Raw genomic sequence first — 24647 nt, 5'->3', positions numbered from 1 at the left:
CAGGTGGGTGAGTGAGGAGGAGGGTGGCATTGGGGGGGGGACATAAAGGGGAGGGGTAGGGAAGCATGCAAATGCATTAGGGAGGCAGATGGTTAAGTTAAGAAGTAGGGTAGGCATTGCGCAGTGGGTGGCAAATATGTGGGAAAAGGGCAGTGTAGCAGATGGCTGAGGAGGCAAGGTGCCAGGTAATGTGCAGCTGACAATTGTTAGCCTACAGACAATTGACATTATAAAACATCAAGGGCCACATCTTCCAAGGCATGTCAATCAATGTCGGATTGCCAGTCTGCTTAGATTGGAGTTTACACAGGGAATTAGGAAGGCAAAAAGGGCGTATGAAATGTATAATTTATCACGATAAGTAGTATAATTTGGATAAATGTGAGGTTATTCACTTTGAAAACAAAAACAAGAAGGCAGATTACTACCTAAATGGCTGTAAATTGGGAGAGGGAGTGTGCAGCGGGACCTGGGTGTCCTTGTGCACCAGTCACTGAAGATAAGCATGCAGGTGTAGCAGGCAATAAAAAAAGGCAAATGGTACGTTGGCCTTCATTGCGAGAGGTTTTGAGAACAGGAGCGGGGATGTGTTGTTGCAATTATACAGGGCCTTGGTGAGGCCACACCTACAATACTGCATGCAGTTTTGGTCTCCTTTTCTGAGGAAGGATGTTCTTGCTCTTGAGGGAAAGGAACGAAGGTTTACCAGGCAGATTCCGGGGATGGCGGATGTATGAAGGGGGATTGACCAAGTTAGGATTGTTTTCGCAGGAGTTCAGACAAATGAGGGGAGAATCTCATCGAGACTTATATTCTAATGGGACTAGTTGGTAGATGCAGGAAGGATGTTTCCGATGGTGCAGGCGTCCAGAACCAGGGGTCGCAGTCTGAGGACACAAGGTAGACCATTTCGGACGGACATGAGGAAACATTTCTTCACCCAAAGAGTTGTGAGCCTGTGGAATACATTATCACAGGAAGTAATTGATGTCAAAACATTGAATGTATTCAAGAGGCGGCTGGATATAACACTTAGGGTGAACGGGATCAAAGGTTATGGGGAGAAAGCAGGATTACGTTATTGAGTTGGATGATCAGCCATGATCTTGATGAATGGCGGAGCAGGTTTGAAGGCCCAAATAGCCTCCGCCTGCTCCTACCTCCTATGTTTCTATGAATCCCAAGGCTTCTTATGTGTTTATAAGGAAGAAGAGGATAGCTAAGAAAGGGTAGTTCACTCAAGGACATGGAGGGAATTTGTGTGTGGAGCCAGATGAATATTTGCATCAGTATTCACAAAGGAGAAGAGTGTGGTGTCTGGTGAGTGTAGAAAGGAGGATTTTGACATTTAGGATATGTTCAGATAAAAAGGGAGGAGGTATTGGAGGCTTTGAAAAACATTAAGGTGATCAAGTCCCCAGGGCCAGATAGCATCTAACCCAGAATACTGAGAGAGACGAGGGAAAGAAATTGCTTAGGCCTTGGCCAAAATCTTTGTATTCTCTTTAGCCACGGTCAAGGTACCAGAAGATTGGAGACTAGCTAACATTGTTTCTCTGGCTTTGCCTCCCCACCCTCCGCACTCCTTGAAGTCCCAAGCCCTGTCCCGCAGTTGCGACCAGCCTCCCCCACCCCCACCTACCCCCTCCACTGGAAGATGCCCCAGGGACATTAGCACTTTGACCCTTGGGCAGTGCCAAGGGGCTAATGCTCAGGGTCATCCCCTGCCACCCGACACTCTGGGGGGGTGGGGGGAGGCAATTGCGCCCCCTTCACTCCAGCGGAATCAGGTCACTAGCTCCCCGAAAGTGGGGAGCTACTTATAAGCCCTGTTGGAATGAACCACTCTGGGCAGGGGTGGAAGAGGCTAATGGGCCCAGGGATTTCAGTCCTGGGCCTGATAATGATATTTAAATAATATTAAATTGACCATTTAAATGGTCTTTGTGCCTTGCTGCCGATTTCTGGTGCGCTGCTGGAAATCTGGCACTAGGAGACGCTAGCGGGACGCGAACACATGTACAAACCCCACAAATCAGCCGACATGAGAATCTCCTGGCCCGCTGCGCTAAACAATTAGCTCAGCAAGATGGGAGAATTGCGCCTAGTGACAGACATCACATATATAGCATAATAGCAAATTTTATTTTCAGTAGACCTTGAAGACAATCAAATTTCCAAGGTGCTTCACAGAAGATTTTATAAAACAAAATATGACCACCTCAGGAAATATTTAATCAGATGGCCAAAACGTTTGGTCAAAGATGTGCAGGTTAGGTGGATTGACTGTGTTAAATTGCTCCTTATTGTCAAGGGGATTAGCAGGCTAAATATGTGGGGTTACGGCTATAAGGCCTGGATGGGATTGTCATGGTGCAGGCTCAATGGGCAAAATGACCTCCTTCTACTTTGTAGGGATTCTATGAAAGATTCAGATTTAAGGGGCATCTTAAAAGTAGAAAAACAATGTAGAGAGGAGGAAAGATTTAGCAGGAAATTCAAGAGCTTACAGCTCAAGGCAACTGAAGGCATGGCCACCAATAATGGAACAATTAAAATCAGTGGGGGGGCGGGGCGCACGGTGAGGAAGGAGGGGGCAGGGTTGAATTTTCCAGGTAAGAGAGGTGGGTTTAGTTTGTGTGAGGAGTTTAATTCATTAAAAGTGATATTGGGTCAGGGTTTGAACATCTCCCACCCACTTCCAGTTACACCAGGTTTGAAGATGAGCAGCATTGAAATATCCTAATAGATAATTCAGTCTCGTGTTAGTAAAGAATTCTGATTTTGTCAGCCAATCCATCATTTCAGAGCTGTCTACTACTCACGAGGGTTAACCAGGTGGGCACACAGTGGAAAAGCCTCTTCAGCGACAGGCTGGGAAGGTTCTGATCAGTGACCCTGTAGAGCTCCAGCTATGATCAGCTGCGAGGCTGCTGCTCTCAGCAGTACCTCTCAGAGTGTGCTTCCACTGCTCAACAGGTGATTGATAACTTCTTGAAAAATCACTTCAGCTGTCTTGCACATCACTCACCTTCGGCTGCTCCTCCCCTGCTGTCAGCTTTCACCAGGGCCTGGGTGCAGCTCGAGTTTGTACTTCTGATGAGGCACAAGTGGAGCAGCAACACCAAGAGCAATAGCACTAGCTGCCTGCTCCACAACCACATGCCACTTCACAGGGTAGAGGGCATTGCACAGAGATGGAGCTCCCAGAATATGAGACACAGGAAGGTCTCATCTGTTACCACTGTAAAAACACAGGAGTAACAGGTAGAACGGATCCGCTTTGACAGGCAGGATTTTCTGGTCACACTTGCTCCAAAACCGAAAGATCCTGCTCGAGGTCAATGGACTTTTGCATAGTCTGCTCCCCTGCCCGCGGGAAGGAAAATTCCTCCCAACGTGTCTAGTGCTTCAAGGGATTCCAGCTTGTACAGCATGCTGCTGCCGCCATTTGCAGCCATCAAGAATAAGACCTATTTTCCAGTGAAACAGGTGGGCATGTGTTGTCAGTGACCATTGAGGTGCCTAGCACTGGAGAGACAACACCTCCCCTCCTCCAGCATCTCTACTTCTCCCTAAGGATGTGGGGTCTCTTCTACTGAGTGTTGAAAATGGCTTGTGCATGTAGGAGGAAGGACAACAGTTATGGAGGTTTGAAGGTCGGATCGACCTGAGTATTGAAGTCATCCGGGATGTTAAGTTTGCCATTCTTAAGTACCTGAAAGATAGTGTTATTCAAAACTTCACAGGATTTGTTCTTTCTGACACCTGGGGTTTGGCCAAAGCAGCCTCCACTCTGTCATGGGTGCAGGTTGGAGGTGGGTGGGGTTTAGGTCAGACATCAAACAAACTGAAGATTGGACATCCATTTATTTGACTCAGAACACATTTAGTTTTGTGGTAGACAATAACATAATAGAATTAAATGATGCATTGATTTAATTAAATGATAGGAAGTAATACCGAGAGAGAATGTAGACAAGGAATTGGCTGAAATAGATGAGCAAGGGTTCAATCAATAGGAGTTTATGTATGGCACTGGAGTTTGAAAGCAGGAAAATAGTAGTTAGTCATCAATGGGAATTTTTCAGACAGAGAAAATGCTGCAACTTAGTCATCCAGGAGCAGTCTCAGCATCCTCATTATTTTCAATCTGCCAGTTGATCTCTCATTGCATTGCGAACTGCAAACTCTGATCCGCACAACACTGAATAGTTCCTGAAGAGAAAATGCTGGAAACTCTCAGCAGATCTGGCAGCACCTGTAAGGAGAAAACAGCTGACATTTTGAGTCCAGATCCCTTTGTCAATGCTTTGATAAAGGGTCATCTGGACTCGAAATGTCAGCTCTTTTCTCTCCTTACAGATGCTGCCAGACCTGCTGAGATTTTCCAGCATTTTCTCTTGTGGTTTCAGATTCCAGCATCCGCAGTAATTTGATTTCATTGAATAGTCCTTTCTCAATAATGTAAAAGAAGGTGATGACGGTGTACTAGGAAGAGTGGATAAATGAAGTTATTGCAGTCATTCATTTAAAAATAACAGAATAAAGGAGGAAAATTACATTGGAACAAAATGTTTCCTTCTTTGACACCACCTAATCACCACCAAGAGAGCAGATTTTGCCTTAAATGCATTTGGGAATAGCTTTTTTTTTGCTGTTTATTGCTGGATAGGACAGGCTCCATTACAGGAGACCAATCATCTGGCCGGATTTTCCTTTATGCAGAATATAAGAAACTCTTTACACCAACCTGGCCTACTGAAAACAAAGCAAGGCCACTGATAAGCACTGTGGCACATATAGTTGAGTAGGTGGCATTGAATTCATGAATTCATAGTAAATTGGTCACTGCTGAATCAAGTGCATAAGCAATAGAAAACAACAAATCCAGCCATTAGGTCAGTAGTCAGTAAACAGTGAGTTACTTCATGAAGCATTGTACACAACAACAAATGAAAAATTAATGGAGTAACAGGCATCAGCGAATTTATAAACAAGAGAGCAGTGTGCAAATAAACAAATCAATGTCACAGCAGGCCTGACTGGATGATTAGCAATTTGCTTCTCCGAGCACTAATAACATACATATTAAATATAAAGCCAAGTGAAAAACTTTGAAAGAACTTTCAGCCAAAAGAGCTTGTTAGCTTGGTCAGAAAATTTAACGGAGATCAGAAAATCCACACTCTTACCTCTCCGAGTTAACTTATGACAAAGACCTGAATAAATTACACAAAAAGTATAATTTCTCCCAACTTTCAGAAGCATTTTCTAATACTTACAGGTTTCAGAACATTTTTCTTGTTGATCAGGCTGCAACTTGAGCCTTTCTTAAAGACCTCTTCGATTTCAGAGGGGCATACAAAATTCGCCCACTCCTCTGGGGAAGCAGGCATGGAGTCAGGCAGCATTTTTGATTGAGCTTTGTCTCGAGCTTCAGAGGCTGACTATTAGAAAAGGAAAATACACCAAAAATTTAGAATTGATAGAAAACTGCTAGCAGCTTGTTGGACTTGCATCAAAGCAACAATATTTTTTGTACCAATTTATCACAAAACACCCAAATTAACTGTCAATCTGGCAGTACAGTTGCATTTGCTTGGAGAAAGTAATCCCTGGACTCCAGCAATATGCAGAAATTACAATTTGGCTATAGTCAGTGCTTGGTATTTTGAAGCTTAGATTTCAAGCTAGTCATTTGCTTCTTACAACTGAGAAGAGATTTAAATAACATACAATTAAAACGACAGCTACAGATGCAGGATATTTTTAAAAGTACATTGTTTTTACCATTGTTATGTTTGATCATTTTTAGTTGTGAATGGTGATCAGTGTAAATGAGTGGCTTCTCGCCACCAGGATTGTTTCTTCTATAAACCGCTTCGAAAATATAAAGAAAAGCTAGCTATTCAATCAATGTGTAACTTAACATTATTTGCAAAAGCTGGAGACTAAAAGGCAGAGTTCTATTATTGCATGATTACATTGATGAAACCACTTTCATTTGATGGAATCCCCACAGTGCGATTCCAAGTCTGCACCAATTCGACAGCAGAGCATCTTAGGCCTTAACCCCATCATTCCACGTATTTACCAGCTATTTTTTTTTATTCATTCATGGCATATAGATATTGCTGGTGAGTCAGCATTTATTACCCACCCCTAGTTGCCCTTGGAGAGCAATTGAGAATCAACAACACATTGCTGTGGCTCTGGACTCACATGTAGGCCAGACAAGGTAAGGATGGCACATTTCCTGCCTTCAAGGACATTAGTGAACCAGACAGGTTTTTACAACAATTGACAACGGCCATCAGTAAATGCTTAATTCCAGATATTTTCCCCTATACATCTTGGGATACTAAGGGGCAAGTTACCACAGTCAATTCACCTAATCCACACATTTTAGACAGTGGGAGGAAGCCAGAGCACCCAAAGGAAACTCACGCAAACATGGGGAGAACATGCAAACTCCACACAGTCACCCAAGGCTGGAATTGAACACGAGTCCCTGGCATTGTGAGGCAGCAATGTTGATCACTGTGTCACTATACTTAACAATGATGGAAAGGAGTATCACCTTCCCAACTGCCTCCTGCCTTTGTAACATCACCCATCTACCCCCTTGCCTCAGCCTATCTGCTGCAAAACACAAATTCAGACTTGATTGTTCCAATGTTTCTGGATTGGCATCCCATATTTCACCTTCTGTAAACATTAGGTCATCCTCACACTAGTCCTGTAAACCCACTGCTGGTGCCCTCACTAACCTACATAGATTTCAGAATAGTAATAGCTCAGATTTCAAACTTTCTCGTGTTCAAATCCTATTATGGTCTTACGTTACATAATGGCATCCCTCTTCACCCTACAGCTCTCTGAGAACTTAGTCTCAGAAACAGAGAATTCTGCCCTAAGTACAGGCTGCTCTGGCTACGACTTTCCTGCTAGCCTGAATGGTAGAATCCCACCTCCGTGACCAGGTTCTGCACTTGGAAATTCATTAATTGTTCCCCTCAGACTCTCCAGGTGGGCTAGCAGCTGATTCATCCGTCTGCCATCAGCTCATGGCTTCAAAAGTCCCGACACCATATTTAATCATCAGTTCAGCACATCATATCACCCTTTCCAGCCCATCTGTCATCATCAGATTGTGCAGGATGTCAGCTACCCAGAAGGAAAATGCTAGCGGCCTCAAGAAGAAGCCTGTTCCTTGACTGAACCATCCTTTCCCGAGCCCGTCACCTGCAAAGCACCCACTTGCAGCGCTACCCTCCACAGCTGGAGTCTTTGTGCATCCCCTTCCAGTAAATGACATGGTATCCTCGCAACCCCCCGTTTGTGAGCTTTTCATGCAGCCTTGTCAGGGTTCAGCTGCACCCACCCCTCCTAAGTTCCCTTTGACTTCTATCCTTCGTCTTCTTCATCCACTCCATGTCCCTCTGCCTGCCATCATTAAGTGTACCAACCCCCCCCCACCCCCGTCCCAACCCTTTCCACCAACTTCACCTCACACTCCACCCCCACCCCTGGTCAAACTTCTGACCTTTGTTGCGGTGACTGCGCAAGTCCCACAGCACAGTGCCATCTAAAAGAAATAGATGTACTGGCATGTGTTACCAGGGGGCAGGAGGCCCCGAATGCAGGCACTGTACTGATCTGACTTGGGTGACACAGGAGGGTCCTTGATTCCAGCAGCACGATGCTGTCTGTGAAGACCAGCTCAGCATGTTGAAGGAGGCAGGAATCAGTCTGTCCCAGCAGAATGGTGAACTGTGCATAAGGAGCAATGCAGCACTGTGATTGATAGACTTTGTTACACTTGCCTCAAATTCTCTTACAAATTGAGATCTGCCTTGTGCACGTTGTTCTTCAGTGAACAGGTTTTAGACTGACGTAACTTGGCATGAGGCAAGATTGAAAGACCTGACAGGACACCGACAAACAGCTGTTTTAGTGAGCATTCATAAAATGCAAATTAAATCAGCCATTGTAAATGCACAGGGTTAGAACTGGGGGGAGCGGGCTGTTCCTGGGATGCTCTTTCAGAGAGTCAGTGCAGACTCGATGGGCCAAATGGCTTCTTTTCACTCTGTAGGGACTCTATGGTTCAAATGTCAAGTCGCTTCAGCAGAGATGTTAAAGTCTACATGCCAATGTAAGTAAGGCTAGATTTCTGACTGAAGAATGGGCACAAAGCAGGCTTGTGGAGAGAGGTGCGATGTTACCTTAGCTACACTGGAGTGGTCAGTAAACATCTGGCATTGGGTACTGGGTCATTGGTGATACACCATCAGGCCAAATTGAATTAACTGGGAAGCATAGCATCCTATTTTCTGCAACCCATTTCACATCAAAATAAATTCAAATGTTTCCACAGATTTATTGCATCTTACCCCTCTCTTGTTCTTTGACTTATTTGATTTCATTCCCGTATCGCCACGGGCTGCGGGAGTGGAAGCAGCTAACAGTTTAATAGACGTCTCTGCTGATGTCAATGATTCCTTAGATTAAAATGTAAGGAAAGAAGGAATTGGTTAAAAATTAATACATTACAATCAATCAGCTTCAGACTGAACCTATTTTCAACAGCGGTCGAAAAGCTTGCTTGCTCAATCCCATGAGTAAACAAACCAATTAGACGGTTAGCTAGGACAAATTACCCGAAGGAAGGAATAGGGAGGAGAGCAGGGGGTAGGGGAAGGGCAAGATTGCAATTAGTTATTGAATGCCCTCAGGGTATTCTAAACTGCTTCAGGCCAACTTAATACTTCTTCATACAGCAATAATGAGAATAATTAGATCATCAAGGTTCAGGACTGTTTGTTAACGTAGAAGTATCATCCAAGACACTGTGAAACCTCAAATGAGAACAGAACAGAAAATGCTGGAAAAGCTCAGCAGGCCTGGCAGCATCTGTGGAGACAGAAGCAGAGTCCGTCTGGCTTTTATATCTTGAGAGGAGTCAAATGGATGCAAAATGCCTACCCACAGGTGGTGCCAGACCTGCTGAGATTTTCCAGCATTTTCTGTTTTTATTTCAGCTTTCCAACATCTGCGGTAGTTTGCTTTTATTTCACTGGAAAAATCTCTCTGCTTTCTTTTCTAACAAGGAAAGCATCCATTACCTCAGAGGAACAAGGGGAGCAGAGTCTAAGGCAGAACAGGGAACAGCATGAATAAATTAAATCTAGCTTAGAGCAAAGTCAAAAAAATTTCCAGTGAAGGTCCAGAAACCTGAGTCAATAACAGAAGATCAGATCCTGCATTAGCTGCAGTCCGGGTCTCGGTGTAAAGCAATGGCGAATGCGGAGGACAAAAGCCAGTAGAGAAATGGATTTCTGCCCAAGAGCAGGTAGGTTGCTGTCCAGGACCCTCAGGGCAACAGATTTAATTTGGAAAGTATTTCTGTAGCTCAACTTGTAACATCAGTAGAATCATAGAATACCTACAGTGCAAAAGGAGGCCATTTGACCCATCAAACCTGCACCAACGATAATTCCACCCAGGCCCTAAAAGTGGAGGCCAACTGTTGATCCCCCTGACACTAAGGAGCAATTTAGCAATAACTAATTAACCTAACCCACACATCTTTGGACTGTGGGAGGAAATCAGAGCACCTGGAGGAAACCCACGCAAACATTGGGAGAACATGCAAACGCCACACAGACCTTGATCCAAGGCTGGAATCTAAGCCAAGTGCCTGATGCTGTGAGGCCACAGTGCTAACTACTGTACCACCATGCCACCCAATAGCAGATGGCAGCATGGGCAATGTAGGTTAGTACAGGGTCCCTTCAACTTGAATTCAAAGCGGAGTTACAACAGCCAAACCTTAAAATGGAGTACAGCAGCGCAACTCCATTCTGACTGAAAAGGAATAATTTTCAATTGTCACAAATTCAGAGAGTGGTGGCCAAATAAGGCTATGCTGCTACGGCAACAATGACAGGTGACCCAGTCGATTTTCCTGACTGAGCCTCACTTTAACATGGATAGTGAGCAACCAGTGTTGGACGGAACCAAACAGATGTCTCGGGAAGTGGGGCGGGGGGCAAAAAGTGCTACTTCCCTGTTTTTAAGTAAGCACAGAGTTTTCTTTAAGGACCAAGTTATTACATTCTCATAAAACTATCAAACAAACAAGGCTAGCAGTCTCCATCAAGTTGTGTCACTAGCTCCCCCCAAAAGGAATGAATGTAATAGTCAGTGTTGAAGCTCAGCCAAATGTTCCTTGCAGGTTCCAGAATTGGATTGATTGGAACAGATTTCTTTTAGATGACAAATATGATGTTAAATTCATCAATAAATATGGTTTCTATGTTCATTTGTACAAAGCTTTTTGATTATTGCTTTTTTAAATAGCCTTAATATGATAGTATAAAACAGATTTCACATATTAGGAACACTTCAGAACAGCAACATTCATAGCGTACAGAAATCGCACAGGATTCATGCAGCACTTACCTGCCATATGCACATAATGTAAGCATATGCCATTAAACAATGCCGCTGGCTTGACAAACGGCCTGCAACTGTCGCCATTATAGTGTGTATTATCATTAACGTTTCCAGTTGTCTCACATCCTTCAGGTTTTCTAAGGTCAGGCCAGTGTCAATATTTTGTACTCCAATCAATTGCTGACGCTTTGATGGAAGAAAGTTTTCAATTTTTGAGCGACTCTCCTTTTCTAAGTGGCCTTCTGAACATTAAAAGAAGCAAAAACATTACAGATAATTTTGCCTTTGACCAAAGTAACAAAGTTTAAGTAGTAATATGATGACAATTGTAAACGGACATAGTAGTCATCACATTTCTTTAAAGAATCAAATGAGGAGGTGAATTTCCTTCAGATACAGTGTGGTTGCAACTTTTCCCTTCTTTAGTTCATTCATGGGACGGCACTATATAACTCAGGAAAAAGCAAGGCTGGCACCATCTGTGAAGACAGGAACAGAGTTAACATTTCAGGTCGATGGTTGATTGTAAGATGAAAGATGATAGCCCTGAATCATTAACTCTGCGCCTCTATCCATAGATGCTGCCAAATCTGTTGAGTGTTTCCAGTATTTTCTGTTTGCGTTTTAACATTCCAGCATCTACAGTATTTTGCTTCACTACAAATGTATTCGGCAAGTTTTACAGCACTGGGCTGAAGATGGAGATTGTCAGAGGAGGAGGACTGTTTACAATGTTACTTAACACAAAATGGCAAGAAGAAGATAACTTGTGTAGTTATTAGGTTGGGTCTCATGATAACCTACCCAGTCAGCCCCAAAACGTGGAAACTAAAATGTGATCTCTAAACTCTAGGTTGATATCCAGCAGGCTACTCACGTCTTTTTTAAAAATTCATTTCTGGGATGTGGACATCACTGGCTGGCCAGCATTTATTGCCCATCTTTAGTTGCCCTTGTTCAGAGGACAGTTGAGAACCAACCACATTGCTGTGGCTCTGGACTCACATTGTAGGCCAGACCAGATAATAACGGCAGATTGCCTTCTCTAAAGGACATTAGTGAATGGATGGGTTTTTCCAACAATCAACAACAGCTTCATGGTCATCAGTGGATTCATAATTCCAGAAACTTTTTGTATTGAATTCAAATTCCACAATCCGCTATGGTGGGTTTCAAACCCAGATCCCCAGTACATTTGTTGAGTTTCTGGATCAATGGTCTAGCAATAATCCCACTGGGCCATCGCCTCCTCTCTGGACAAAGTGACACTGGCTCAGTGGTCATCTTCTCAACAGAGTGTTCAAAGGATTGGGTTCAGCAACACCTTAGGCAGAGCCTGCCAATGGAGACTGAGTGCTGTCTTTCAATAGCAGATTGGCATTCAGTTTAGACACTTGCATCCAAGTGGTGTGAGTGGTCCAGTCCCACCATAAAATTCCCCAGGTTTGAAAAATATGCATTCTGCTAACCTTCTTCCTCCTTGATTTCCATACAGGGTTTCATGCTCAGGAGTAAATCCATAGCCCAGTCCAACTGACAAAGAGCATCTTTTTCAGAAAATCCACTACAATACAGCCATTCACCAAATGCAATCAGTTGGTCAATCTTCTGCCAGTTACTTTCTGGTTTCTGAAAGTTTATCATTCAAAAAAAAATTAAACAAATGCAACTAACATACACACAAAAAGAAATATTCATGAATAGTTACAGGTATCATTTTTTGTCTTTTTATTCCGCAGGTGGAGGTCCACCTCGTGTCAAACGAGGGGCATGCACACGGTGGGTCGTGCGTGGGCTGCTCTTGGAAGTTCCGGGAGTGGCCTAGTACTTCGTGTCGGTGTGTGTGCTTGATCCTGGACTGGTAGACGGGCGCCGCAACAGCTCGGTGACTAGCACTGCTAGCTGTGCAGATACGTGGATTTGGGCCTGTGTCTGTGGGAGTTTGCGCATTCTCCCTGTGGTTGCGTGGGTTTCCTCCGGGCGCTCCGGTTTCCTCCCACACCCCAAAGATGTGCTCTTAGGCTGATTGGTTTTACCAAATTGATACTACTCTCCCCTGAATCTGGCTAAGTTAGGGGTTCCATTCGTAGACATGCAGGGTAGAATAGGTGTAGGGGCACAGGCTCGTTGGGCCGAAGGGCCTGTTTCCCGTGCTGGGTTGTTCTTTGTTCTAAATCACTACAATCACTTCTAAAGGAGACCATTTGACCTATTGTGTGTGTACCAACTTACCCAGGTCCACCCACCTCCGCTCCCCACCCCCCGTGACCCCACCCCCGTTCCCATAGCCCTACACATTTACTCTGCTAATTCCCCGAACCAACACACCTAGGGACACTAAGAGGCAAGTTAGCATGGCCAATCCACCCAACCTGCACATCCCTTGGACTTGTGGGAGGAAATTGGAGCACCCAGAGGAAACCCATGCAGGCACGAGGAGAACGTGCAAGCTCCATACAGTCACCCAAAGCTGGAATTGAACGCAGGTGCCTGGCACTTTGAGGCAGCAGTGCTAAGCACTGTGCCATCATACAACCTGCCACTGCTCACAGTGGCCTAGTGTTCAGGTTGTTGGGCTGAGGAATTGGAATTCATGGTGAAATTTTACAGCCTCATCGCAGTGTGCTGGGGCTGGAAAACGCAGCAAGCCATTCAAAAGTCCACTGATTTTAGAGAGAGATCAGAAAATCCCGCCAACAGGGAAGACAGTAAAATTCTGCCCCAGGAATATTCAAGTGGGCTGAGACAAAGGAGAAGATGGCAGAGGGAAGACAGGGTATGATAAGAGGAGGTATATAGTGAGGAAACACAGATATGGCTTTCTAGGAATTCAAAGGGATTGGATTTAGAATCATTAGGAAATTCCTAGACTAGAATCTTCTGGCCATTCTCGCTGGCGAGATACCCCAATCCCCCATAGCAAACCCCTGCCTCAGGTTTCCTGACAGCAGAGGGTATATAGAATGGGAAATATCAATGACGGTGGCAGGATCAGAATATCCTGCTGCTGCCCAATGGCGAGCTGCCTCTGCCACGACGAAACACACCACAGTGAGGGGGACAGAAAATCCCACCCGTCGTGTGAGAAGCATGATGGGTATGTGTTTGATGGTACAAAACAATGCAAGGACTTGAATGAAACAAAAAAAGATATTCCTTTATACTGCTTATTGTTTCAAATGGACAGGTGCGCAAAGTACCTCCAGAACACTGACTGAATTCTGGTAACAAGTTAACTGATCTGTAATTTTTTTGGAGAAAGCTGCCACATGGTGCCACATGTAAGATACATAATCTTCAGAGTCGTCCTTCAATTTCTGCATATCCATACTGAAATCTTGACCAAGCCTTGCATTCACCAATATTCTATGCTTGTACAGAAGCCTTCAAATAGAGAATAACAGACATTCATTGTGAATTATTGATATGTTTTGTAGAGTTTATGGTCAACACTAAAACTAAATAATAACTGCTAACAACATGTGAAATTTTCATTTGAAAATGCTGTTTCTTCATTTCTTTGTTGAATTTTTGACATTTCTTTTATTGTTGGAAGCAGCAGGCTTTTTTTATTCATTCATGGAACATGGGTGTCACCAGCATTTATTGCCCATGCCTACTTGTCCTTGGCGGGCAGTTGACAGTCAACCTCATCGATCTGGCTCTGGAGTCACACGTAGGCCAGGCCAGATAAGGATGACAGATTTCTTTCCCTAAAGGACATTATGCAAGGATCTAAAATCCTCAAAGAAAAAGCCATAAGCTCAGGAGACCCAAAATTAGCCAACAGTGCACCATATGCATGAAGTCTATTTGATAAAGGGTGCACTCCACCTTTCCTACATCATACCGGAGAGGTGTGGGAGGGGCAGGGAAATCAGCCTCAGCATTCTTGCACTCTTTCACTTTAGTGAGATTAATTATTATAGGATCATGTCTCTTTTGTTTACTTACAGCCGCTGCTTAGTCCTGGGCATATCTATAATGGCATCATCTAATACTTTCAGCCCAGCTTTCCAGTCTCCTTTGTTTATATGAATGTGGAATAAAAGACCATACATCGATGCCCTTAATTTCAGATCATCTTCTGGATCATCATTAGCTTGAAACAAAACATAATCAATTCTAAATTATTACACAGTTACTGGGAGCACCTAGGATGACAGAAACAAACGATTACTTAAATGTTGCATTTGTATAGGCCTTTAACATTGTAAAACCCCCTACAATGCTTAAGTTTATAAGATATAGGAGCAGAATTAGGCCATTCGGTCCATCGAGTCTGCTCCGCTATTCAATCATGGCTGGTATGCTCCTCATCCCCATTTTCCGGCCTTCTCTCCATATCCCGTCAACCCATTACCAAATAAGAATCTGTCCAAATCCTCCTTAACTTTACTCACTATCCTGGCATCCACCACACTTTGGGGTAGCGAATTCCACAGATTCACAATCCTTTGGGAGAAGTAGTTTCTCCTTAACTCTGTTTTAAATTTGCTATCCCTTATCCTAAGACTATGACCTCTTGTCCTAGAATGCCCCACAAGAGGAATGTGTGCATAATCAAAAAAAAAAGGAAACAGTAGGATAAGTGGCCAAGAGTTTCGTCAAGGAGACAATACATGGTGCAGGGACAGTGAGAAGTAATTGTCAAAGATTTTCTTATTACGACTGGATAACAGAAGTAGAACAAGTACATTCTACCCACCTGGACAAGAGAAAAAAAGATGAAGAAAGAAAACAAATTATATTGATGTGGCATCTTGCATGAACTCCAGATAGCCCAAAGCACTTTACAATCCAAATCATTTTGAAATTGCCATAACATAGGAATTGCAGCAGTCAATTTTGCACACAGCAAGTTCCCACAAAGAGCAATGCCACAATGGCCAGAAGTACAGAAGGCTATTCAGCTCATCGAGTCTATACTAACCACAATCCCACCCAGGCCCGATTCCCGTAACTCCACACATTTATCCTGCTAATCCCCCTGACACAAGAGTCAATTTAGCATGGTCCATCAACCTAACCCACATGCTTTGGACTGCAGGAGGAAACTGAAGCACCCAGAGGATACCTACCCAGACACAGGGAGAAAGTGCAAACTCCACACAGACAATGACCCAAGCCAGGATCAAACCCAGGTCCCTGGCGCTGTGAGGCAGCAGTATTAATCTTGGCCACTGTGCCACCCATGCTCCCATTCAGAATGACTTTCCTATAATTTTACACCAGATCAGACAAAGTCTTGACCAGCTGACCCACCCTTGCCTCAACTAAGAGATCAATTATTAACTACAGGACCATTTCCTGCCCAACTTAAATTTTCAGGCTAGTGAAATGTTAGAGGCAGAGGTCGGGGTAGGAGTGTGGGTGTGAGGGGAGGGGGGAGCTCAATAGTGAATCCTGTTCAGTTCTCTTTCAGCAGCTTTATTTTAACCATTGAGCACCCCCTCCCTAAAAAGGTCTTATCCCTACAGGGGCTTCTGATTTTTAGGCAGAAATTCCTCCTGACTGATGGCTGTAAGTCCCGCCTCCAGCTAATTAAAGCCCATTGAAATGTGAAATGGCTGTGAGGCAGCCAGTACGGGAGTGGATCTGTTTACTTCTGGGAAGGTAAACTGTCATCTGAAATATCCTGGCCTGTGTGATCTGGAATATTAGAGAGGAAACCAATGAGTTCTCAGTTATATGTGTGCACATGTGTTCCACTTGCGCTGAGCTGCCTCTGGGAATTTTCAATATGCCAACCTGCCAAACCTCCTCTGCGTCTACCAACATCCACACCCACTCCCCTACCTCACCTCAGCCCACTGCTGCCCCCACACCAAAGTTTCACATAAGCTCCCTGTTCTAAAGCCTTAAAAACATATCTGTTCCTGAATCCCTGGCATTTCAGCTCTGGCCATTGATTGTAGTGACAGTCCTGTCCACTGTAGCTTCTGGTGCTGCCCGGACTCAGGAGCTGCTGTCCGAACAGAGATGCAAAATGGGCTGTGAGGCAGCTAGTATGGGCTGGGATCTGAAACCAAAAGAGAAAGTGCTCAAAAATCTCAGCAGATCCTGTAGCATCTGCAAGGAAAGAAAAGCGCTGGTGTTCGTCAAAAAGCTGGACTCGAAACATCGGCTCTTTTCTCTCCTTACAGATACTGCCAGACCTGCCAAGATTTTCCAGCATTTTCTCTTTTGATTGCAGATTCCAGCATCTTCAATAATTTGTTTTTATAAGGGTGGGAATCTGTTTGCTTGTGGGAAGGTAAACTCTGTCGTCCTAGAAATACCCTAGCCTGTGTGATTTGGAATTTTAGAGAGGAAACCTACGAATTCTCGGTGCACGTGTGTGTTCCACTTGTGCTGAACTGAAGATCCATTTGTGCTTTATATCGCTTCAATCCAAGAGCCTGTACATAATTTCCTCAAGTTTCACTAACATGTTGATAATGTACCTGGCAAAAAATGGTGTGTTTGCACTCTAACTGTTGACTGTTTAATTGTTTCTTCTTTTTCTTCTTCCTGTAGGTAAAAATGAAAATATAAATGCAGATAAAACAGCAATGAACCTGATCCAAGCAATTAAATGTCACAGATATTTTGTAAAGCTATTGATTGTTTTTCATTTCTTTTAATTCATTCGTGGGACATGGGTGTCACTGGCTGATCAGCATTTATTGCCCATTACTAGTTGCCCTTGCACTGAGTGGCTTATAGGTCATTTCTGAGGTCAGCTGAGGATCAACTGCCCACAAAAATCTGAGAACACGTACCAAACGACTCAAGAACAGCTTCTTTCCTGCTGCCATCAGACTTTTGAATGGTCTTACCATATAGTAAGCTGATCTTTCTTTACACCTATCTGTAACAGCAAGATTACATTCTGAACCCTATCCTTCCCTTCTTCCCTATGTACTTCACGAATGGAATCTTTTTGTCTGTGTAGTGCACAAGAAACAATACATTTCACTGTATGCCGATAGATGTGACAATAATAAATCAATCATAACATTGGCAGACATCCTGGTAAAGTGATGGAGACCCAGTTACATCAGTTATGTTTCTGGGCTTCTCCTTGTTGCCTTGTGTGGGGAGGAATGTTTGCCTACCCCTTATGAGGCAAACATCCTGCAAGATGGAGGAAGAGGACCCAGTATTGCTGTGAGGATGATAAGCCAAGTGAACAAGGGTGAGTCTCACCAAAAGTGAATAGGCTGAACCCACAAGAAATGCTAATCTACTCTGCCAAAAAAAAAATCAGATTGCAGTTGAAAGTAATGGTGTTGGAATTGGAGAAGGACTAGACAAAACACTGCCTCCCAAGGGAAAATCACAGCGTAACTGAGAGTTTGGCATAAACCAGAGATGTCCTCAGTCGCACTTGTAACTGCCGGGGCTACGCCAACTAGATGCTCCAACAGAGTATCATTAGAGGGCACTTGGAAGGAGAAATGTCAGGACTATGTTCTGTGGCACTTTGGCCTCATTGTAATTAAGTCATATTAATTGTGAACTGCTTAAAGTTAGCTAATGCAAAAATTATCATAACTATCTTCACCTTTTTATTCCTGGGATAAGTGTTGTGGATAGCCTTTAGAAAAGTTTTAATGGGTTCTTCAAATACACCCAATTCCAGACGAGATGGTGTCATAGACAGACAGAAATTCCAAAAGTGTTTTGCTGAACTCATTACAAGCTTTATATTTCCAGCTTCTTCTCCATAACTGAAATCAAAAATAAAACTCTGATACTAGATACAAGTTTTGATAGTATACAAGTATTGAAGATTCATTCCCACAGTGTCTTTCATGGTTGAATGAGGTGCTGAGAGATTTTCCTGTGCCTGTACCTGTCCACACTGGATTTCCCGGGAACTGTAAATGCCAGAAGACTGGGCAGGTCACCTGACCCAGCCACTCTGATCACTTCCACTCTCTTTCCTGCAGGTAACAAAAATGTTCCTTTTTGTATAACGTGTATTTGTGTATATATTGCCTTGTCCTGAGAAGTGATATGTCGGCAGCATGGGAGTTCTCACCAGTGTGTGCGTAAGAGTTGATGAAGATCTTACAGAAAACCATTACAACTGTCGCCCTTTGCCCATCACAACCCAGCAACTTTACGCTTTCAATTCAACAAAGAGGCAGTTTCTTCATGTCTCAATTCCAAGGCATAATTCTCACTTTTTAACTCTGATGGGCCTTTAGTCCAACTTCAATTATTGACACATTCTTGTCCTCACCATTGGTTTCTGATCTTGAATCTCTCACATCTATCATTTGCTTTAAGCGGCCTTCAGGCCACTGGGTTTTTCTCTCAAGTGAATCACTTCTTATTTCTTCCATCAATTATTAAATTTACAAACACCAAGTCGATGGGTGGGGCAGTGGCACCGTGGGTAGCACTGCTCCCCCACAGTGCCAGGGACCCAGATTCAATTCTGTCCTTGTCTGTGTGCAGTTTGCACATTCTTCCCATGTCTGCGCAGGTTTCTGCCAGGTGCCCCAGTTTCCTCCCACAGTCCAAATATGTGGGTTAGGTTGATCAGCCATGTTAAATTGACTCTAGTATCAGGAGATTAACAGAGTAAATATGTGGGGTTACGGGAATATGGCCTGGGTGGGATTGTTGTCAGTACAAACTCGATGGGCTGAATGGCCTCCTTTTGCACTGGAGGGATTCTATGATTCTGGGACTTGCCTATTTCTCCTCCAGCTGGAGACTCAAATATCTCTCTGACTTTTGGAAGTTGTTCAGAAAATCTCTGCCACAATGTTTCCTTCCTCTGTTTTCACAATTGGTTAGTGCTTCTCTGATTTTTCCTCTCTTTTTTGCCTCAAATGTAAACATGTCATAAGATCTTAAGATAAGGAGTAGGATTCGGCAGTTCCATTGGACTGGAGGAAGGGTCTGGCCTCAAAGAACAAACAAATATAGCTGTAGGTGATGGAAGCAGTAAGCAATAGGACTATGCTCACTAAAACCTAGGATCAATGATGAGTAGCATGCCAGTATCAGGTGCCAACCCCCACTCTCAGGGTGGAATTTAGTACTGGCATCAGGGCTCAAGCCCACCGGTTGGAGAACCTATGGGATTCTGTGTCACTTTTCTCCAGGTGGCCAATGCAATTATCAAGTAATCAGATATGTGTCCAGACAGCATCAGGCCTCTCATCGAGTTAAGCCCCCAGTAGGAATCGCTCCCTCCTGAGAGTTGCCAGCCAAACAAAGGTTGCAGCTCTCCAGTAACACACTCAGGCTTTAACAAAGGAACATCACTGGATCCCTGGAGAGGGATAAGAGAAGGGTAGTAGCCACAGGGAGGAGGTCACTGGTAGGGAGAGCAGCAGAAGCAAAAGCTAAGGGCTGGCTTCAGCAGGTTTTTTCCTTACTGATCCCAGGTCCATCAATCAAATTCAACAGGGTTTGCTAGACGGTCTCTCTATATGACTAGTTGCCAACCTGCTGCTAGTTGACTACCAGTGCAGGCGGAATGAGGCCCTCACATGTCCCTTAAATGGATACTTAAGAGCCTCAATTGGCAGGAATTGGCACCTGCCACCCTTTCTGCTCTGAGTTTGATCGAAAGGCGGCAGAGGGGTCCTCCCACTCTCCAGTCCAAACAAGGGGAGGTTCCTACCTCTGGACCTGTTTCGGGTGTGGGTAAGGCATTTAACTCCATCTTCTGATCTCTCCAGCATATCCCAGCGCAGCATTCCTTAGAGAAATACACTGCACATTACTCATTTTTCTCTTGTGGAATATCTCCTCACATACCCATCTGAGCAGCCAATGCTCATGCTCATTTCAGTGTCATCTTATACCCTTTCTTCACAGCCACTCTTCATACCTGTTGGTTTTCCATCTTCTGTGAACATCCCATTTCTCTCACACTCAATTCTCTGCTTCCTCTCTTTATAGGGGGCGGCAGAGAACTGGTGGTGGCCCACAGGTGGGTCTTGGAGATTGGTAGGGGGGCAGAGTTGCTAGATGTTACTGGAGAGATGCAAGTCTCTCACATACCTGGTGACAGAATTAGATATCATACTTCCACTTCAATCACTAATGTTAAATTTCTGTCACCACTAACTGAAATGAGAACATTTGCACAGCATTTTCTTGAACACTCACTGCATTTCAATTTTAATTTATGTCTTTCAGTTCCTTTAAGGATGATGCAAGAGATGGAGCTGGAATAATAGACCATGGAGTCCTTAGAGGAAGTCATCACTGAGGAAGTACTAATGTGCATCCTTCACCAACACGAAACACACAAATTGTTGGAGACTCAAACATAGAGTGAGGAGTGCACGTGGTGAAATGTACATCACATGTAAGCAGAAACAGGTTTTGGAGACAGGGGCAACAGTGTAAAGTCCCCATCAGAAGGCATAGGGCACTCCCAAGCTTTGTTTCGATGTTAAGCCTTGGGGGCCATCCACAAAGTCAACGTTACTGAAGCAGCAACTGGAAACGTATGAAATTCAGTCAACATTTCAAAGTCAATGTGCACCCTTTGCAGAAGCATCGGGGGAGTTTGTCTCTTCATTGGCCAGCATTTTACTGGCACACCTGCCCCAATTTCAGGAGCAGGCAAGGCTCAGAGAATGGCATTCTCTGTTGGCCTCAGGTAGGATCGTACGAACATCAGGCAGACGTGCCAATAAAATTCCACCCAATATCTCGGGCATTTGTACTGATATCTGGAAAGACCGGCCTACCAACGCCTGTATTTTCTCAGGAGACTAAGGAAATTTGACATGTTCATTATGACTCTCAACAACTTCTACAGATGCACATAGAAAACATTCTTTCTGGTTGTGTCACAGCTTGGTATGCCTCCTGCTCTGCCCAAGACTTCATTAATGACTGGTATACTCAGTCTGCCACAACACAGGATAGAGGAAAGCCGCACCTTGGCCATTTGATGCCTCGCTGAAGTGCAAAGTGCTCTCCAGCTCTTGACCAATAGAAAAGTGCAGGTTCATCATAACAGGGCAGTTGCAAGTAGTGACTCTTCTCAAGATGCTCCCACTTCACATCCAATGGCCTGAGAGGGTGGCATTCTATTTGCCTTCTGCCCTGTTGCAAAAGCTGCCTGAGAGTAGGTGCAGTGGAGATACTCTTAGATGATCTAAGGCAACTTAGCTGCCACATGTACACAATCTGACACCCTGCACCTGGGAGAATTCAACCACTCCAGCAAATGCAAGAACCTGCTCTGTCTGGCTGGGCTCATCAGGGTCAAAGTGGCAGCCTTAGCAAACACGGTATGTCTCTCCTGGGAGAAAGGCTTGCAGGCAGCAGATAGCGAAATCCTGCAGATATAACCAGCAGACCCTTGAAAGGAGCCAGAGGTGAAGAAATTCACGGCTCTGACCTTGACAACCACTGGCAATGCGTGCCCACCTTGGCCCTTTTGAAAGGTCAGTAAGATGTCAGCAACCATGTTGTATAAAAGTTTGAACCTCCTGAAGAACTGTTGCTGCAGCGTGACAAGGAAGTTGATTCTCCTTCTGTAAATTAGGGGGGATTCTCCAGCCCTAGCAGACTGCCCACAGGAATCCCCATGCCCTGCAGAATGTGCAGACTGGGCAAGAATCTGAAAAATTATGCAATGTAGAATCATGGAATCCCTACAGTGCAGAAGGAGGCCATTCAGCCCATCAAGCCTGCACCAACAACAATCCCAGCCAGGCTCTATCCCCACAATTTCACGTATTTACCCTGCTAATCCCTCCAACCTACGCATCCCGGGACACGAAGGGGCAATTTAGCATGGCCAATCAACCTAACCCACATGTATTCAGGACTGTGGGAGGAAACAGGAGCACCTGGAGGAGACCCATGCAGATACTGGAGAACGTGCAAACTCCACACAGACGGTGACCCAAACTGGGAATCAAACCCAGGTCCCTGGAGTTGTGAGGCAGCAGTGCTAACTACTGTCCCACCGTGCCACCCAGATATGTTATATGTAATATAATTAGCCGGCTGGACAGCCCATTCAGTGGCCTCCTGCCATACCCCCACCCCTCCATCCAGTGGGAAATGGCCAGACGGGCTTTGGTGCTGGTAATGACCAGCGTGGACTTGGCATGTGAGGCTAAAAATTACAACTGCAATTCCCGCATTACCCCTGGAAGTATTTCATTGCATCCCCAGGGAGTCTCCCACAAAGAGAAGTTCAACAATTACTATGTTACAAGATAAACTGTCTTCTGAAGAAAATCTGTATGCACCACGATCCAGTTCTGAGATAAAATTTACCTTGCACTCAGCTCGAACGATCTGATGGCAGAGATACGCATTTTGCTGTTTCCAGCTGCATTCTTCATCAAGCTTTGCCCTTCAATATTGGCAACAACACTCAGCAATTCTTGCTGAACTCTGTAACAATGTCTGCATAAACAAAGAAAACCTTACTTTACAATTCACAGAAATATACCCAACGGTTATTTATTAAAAACCGATGCTTCCGTTAAAGAGCATCCTGATTTCACAAGTTATGCAGGCCCATTCATTCAGTGGCAAACCTCGAGCGGCAGTGCATCTTGGTTTGAATCCTGTTTTCCTCGTTCATCTAAGGGGCACAAACTGATTAGTCTGTTACACAAAACAGAAGAAATGCAGTGCATGACATTAATGGGGTTGCCACTGTCATGAATGCGCCAGCACTTTAGAAGCCACCAGCATTTCAAAAGCTAATTCACAGGATGAGTCCCTGGAGCAAGAATAGCAGTTGCACACAGACCAAAACAAATACGTTGTCCGGCTAATAGGAAACACTCTGGGGTAGACATTTGCACTATCCAGGAAAGACATACATGTGTTAATATTAGAACTAACAGGAATATACAGAGCAAGTCTTCAAAGGGAAACAATGGTATAATTGGCAAGCTACTTGTAGAAGCAGGAGGCAGTATCCATCTCTCAGTCTCTAAGCCAGTTCTAGCTAGCAGCCCAGAAGAAAACCTTCGTGGAGGAGGTTAAAACTATATCTTTGCTGAATCAAGATGAGACGTTACCCAGAATAACTACTCAATTGTATACAATGAGGCCTTTACTAATAGATCTATTGGACAGGATGTTGTTTGAGAAGAGGGAAGTCCCAAAAGAGTTCAGACCTTGTAAATGTACTTTGGATAGAAAGGGTAATTTCTACTTAAATTGTGTGGGTGTCTTTAGCAGCCTCTTGTCCGTGGCTGTTTTAGATCCTTATGTTCCTGTTTGTGTATATGTGTCTTTTCTTTATTTATAATAAATAGTCTTCCGTAAGTATCATAATACGACTGGGTGGTTACTGCTTTTACTGGGTATCAACATGGCTCCTCACACCATTCCTATAGACAAAATAATACACCACCATGTGCAGGTTAGGTGGATTGGCCATGTTAAATTGCCCTTAGTGTCCAAAGATGTGCAGGTTAAGTGGACAGGGTTATGAGCGGAGGCCTGGGTGGGATACTCTTTTGGAGAGTTGGTGTAGTCTCGATGGGCTGAATGGCGTCTTTTAGCACTGTAGGGATCTATGATCCTATGATTCATTATTCTGGAGAAAAAGTTCTCCTCATCTATTGTCTTAAATGGATGACCTCTTATTTTTAAGCAGTGACCTCAAGTTCTAAATTCTTCTACTAGAGAAAACATCCTTTCCACATCCACCCTATCAAGACCCTTCAGGATCTTGTATGTTTCAACCAGTGTCTACTCCTACTTCCAATCCATAGCCGCCAACTCCATCACTCACTTTGGCAACAGTCTGAGGCTGAACCGGACTGTTGCAATCTTAGTGTCATACTTGACTTTCTGAGCATTACTAAGACTAACTACTTCCACCTCTACCCTATGACCTGACTCCACTCCTGCCTCAGTTAATCTAATCCTGAAACCTTCAACCATGTCTTTGTTACCATTATAACTACTTGACTAGTCCAGTGCTCATCTGGTCACTCTTCCACATTCCACTCTATGCAAACTTTACTTCTAAAACTAGGTTGCTTCTGGCACGTCTCAACAATTACCTGCACGTGTGCTGACGTGTATTGGTCAAGCAGTGCGGCAGATTTAAAATTTTCATCAAAGTTTTCTAATCTCTTCATGGCCTCACCCTTCCCTGTCTCGGTGACCTCTTTCTGCGCACAATCCTTCCAGATATCTTCTAATTCTGGCCGCATGAGCATCTGTGATTT

At 44.2% G+C, this 24647-nt stretch overlaps 1 protein-coding gene across 1 annotated transcript in view; it reads right to left on the bottom strand.

Annotated features, from left to right (window-relative positions):
* The window catches only part of cfap46 (cilia and flagella associated protein 46), a 169761-nt gene that overhangs the window by 89421 nt on the left and 55693 nt on the right, over positions 1-24647 (bottom strand). The window contains exons 23-31 of the mRNA XM_080206034.1: positions 22726-22857; positions 18014-18179; positions 16911-16977; positions 14419-14566; positions 13665-13848; positions 11934-12093; positions 10471-10706; positions 8400-8507; positions 5286-5450 (exon numbers count right to left, since the gene is read on the bottom strand). Of these exons, the coding sequence (XP_080062160.1) occupies positions 5286-5450; positions 8400-8507; positions 10471-10706; positions 11934-12093; positions 13665-13848; positions 14419-14566; positions 16911-16977; positions 18014-18179; positions 22726-22857 (1366 nt within the window). The remainder of the gene's footprint in view (positions 1-5285; positions 5451-8399; positions 8508-10470; positions 10707-11933; positions 12094-13664; positions 13849-14418; positions 14567-16910; positions 16978-18013; positions 18180-22725; positions 22858-24647) is intronic.

The sequence above is a fragment of the Carcharhinus amblyrhynchos genome, chromosome 17, assembly GCF_965287045.1.
Source record: "Carcharhinus amblyrhynchos chromosome 17, sCarAmb.v2.hapA, whole genome shotgun sequence".
Lineage (NCBI taxonomy): Eukaryota > Metazoa > Chordata > Chondrichthyes > Carcharhiniformes > Carcharhinidae > Carcharhinus > Carcharhinus amblyrhynchos.
Note: the sequence above shows the minus strand (reverse complement) of the source record. Positions and strands in the feature narration are given on the sequence as shown.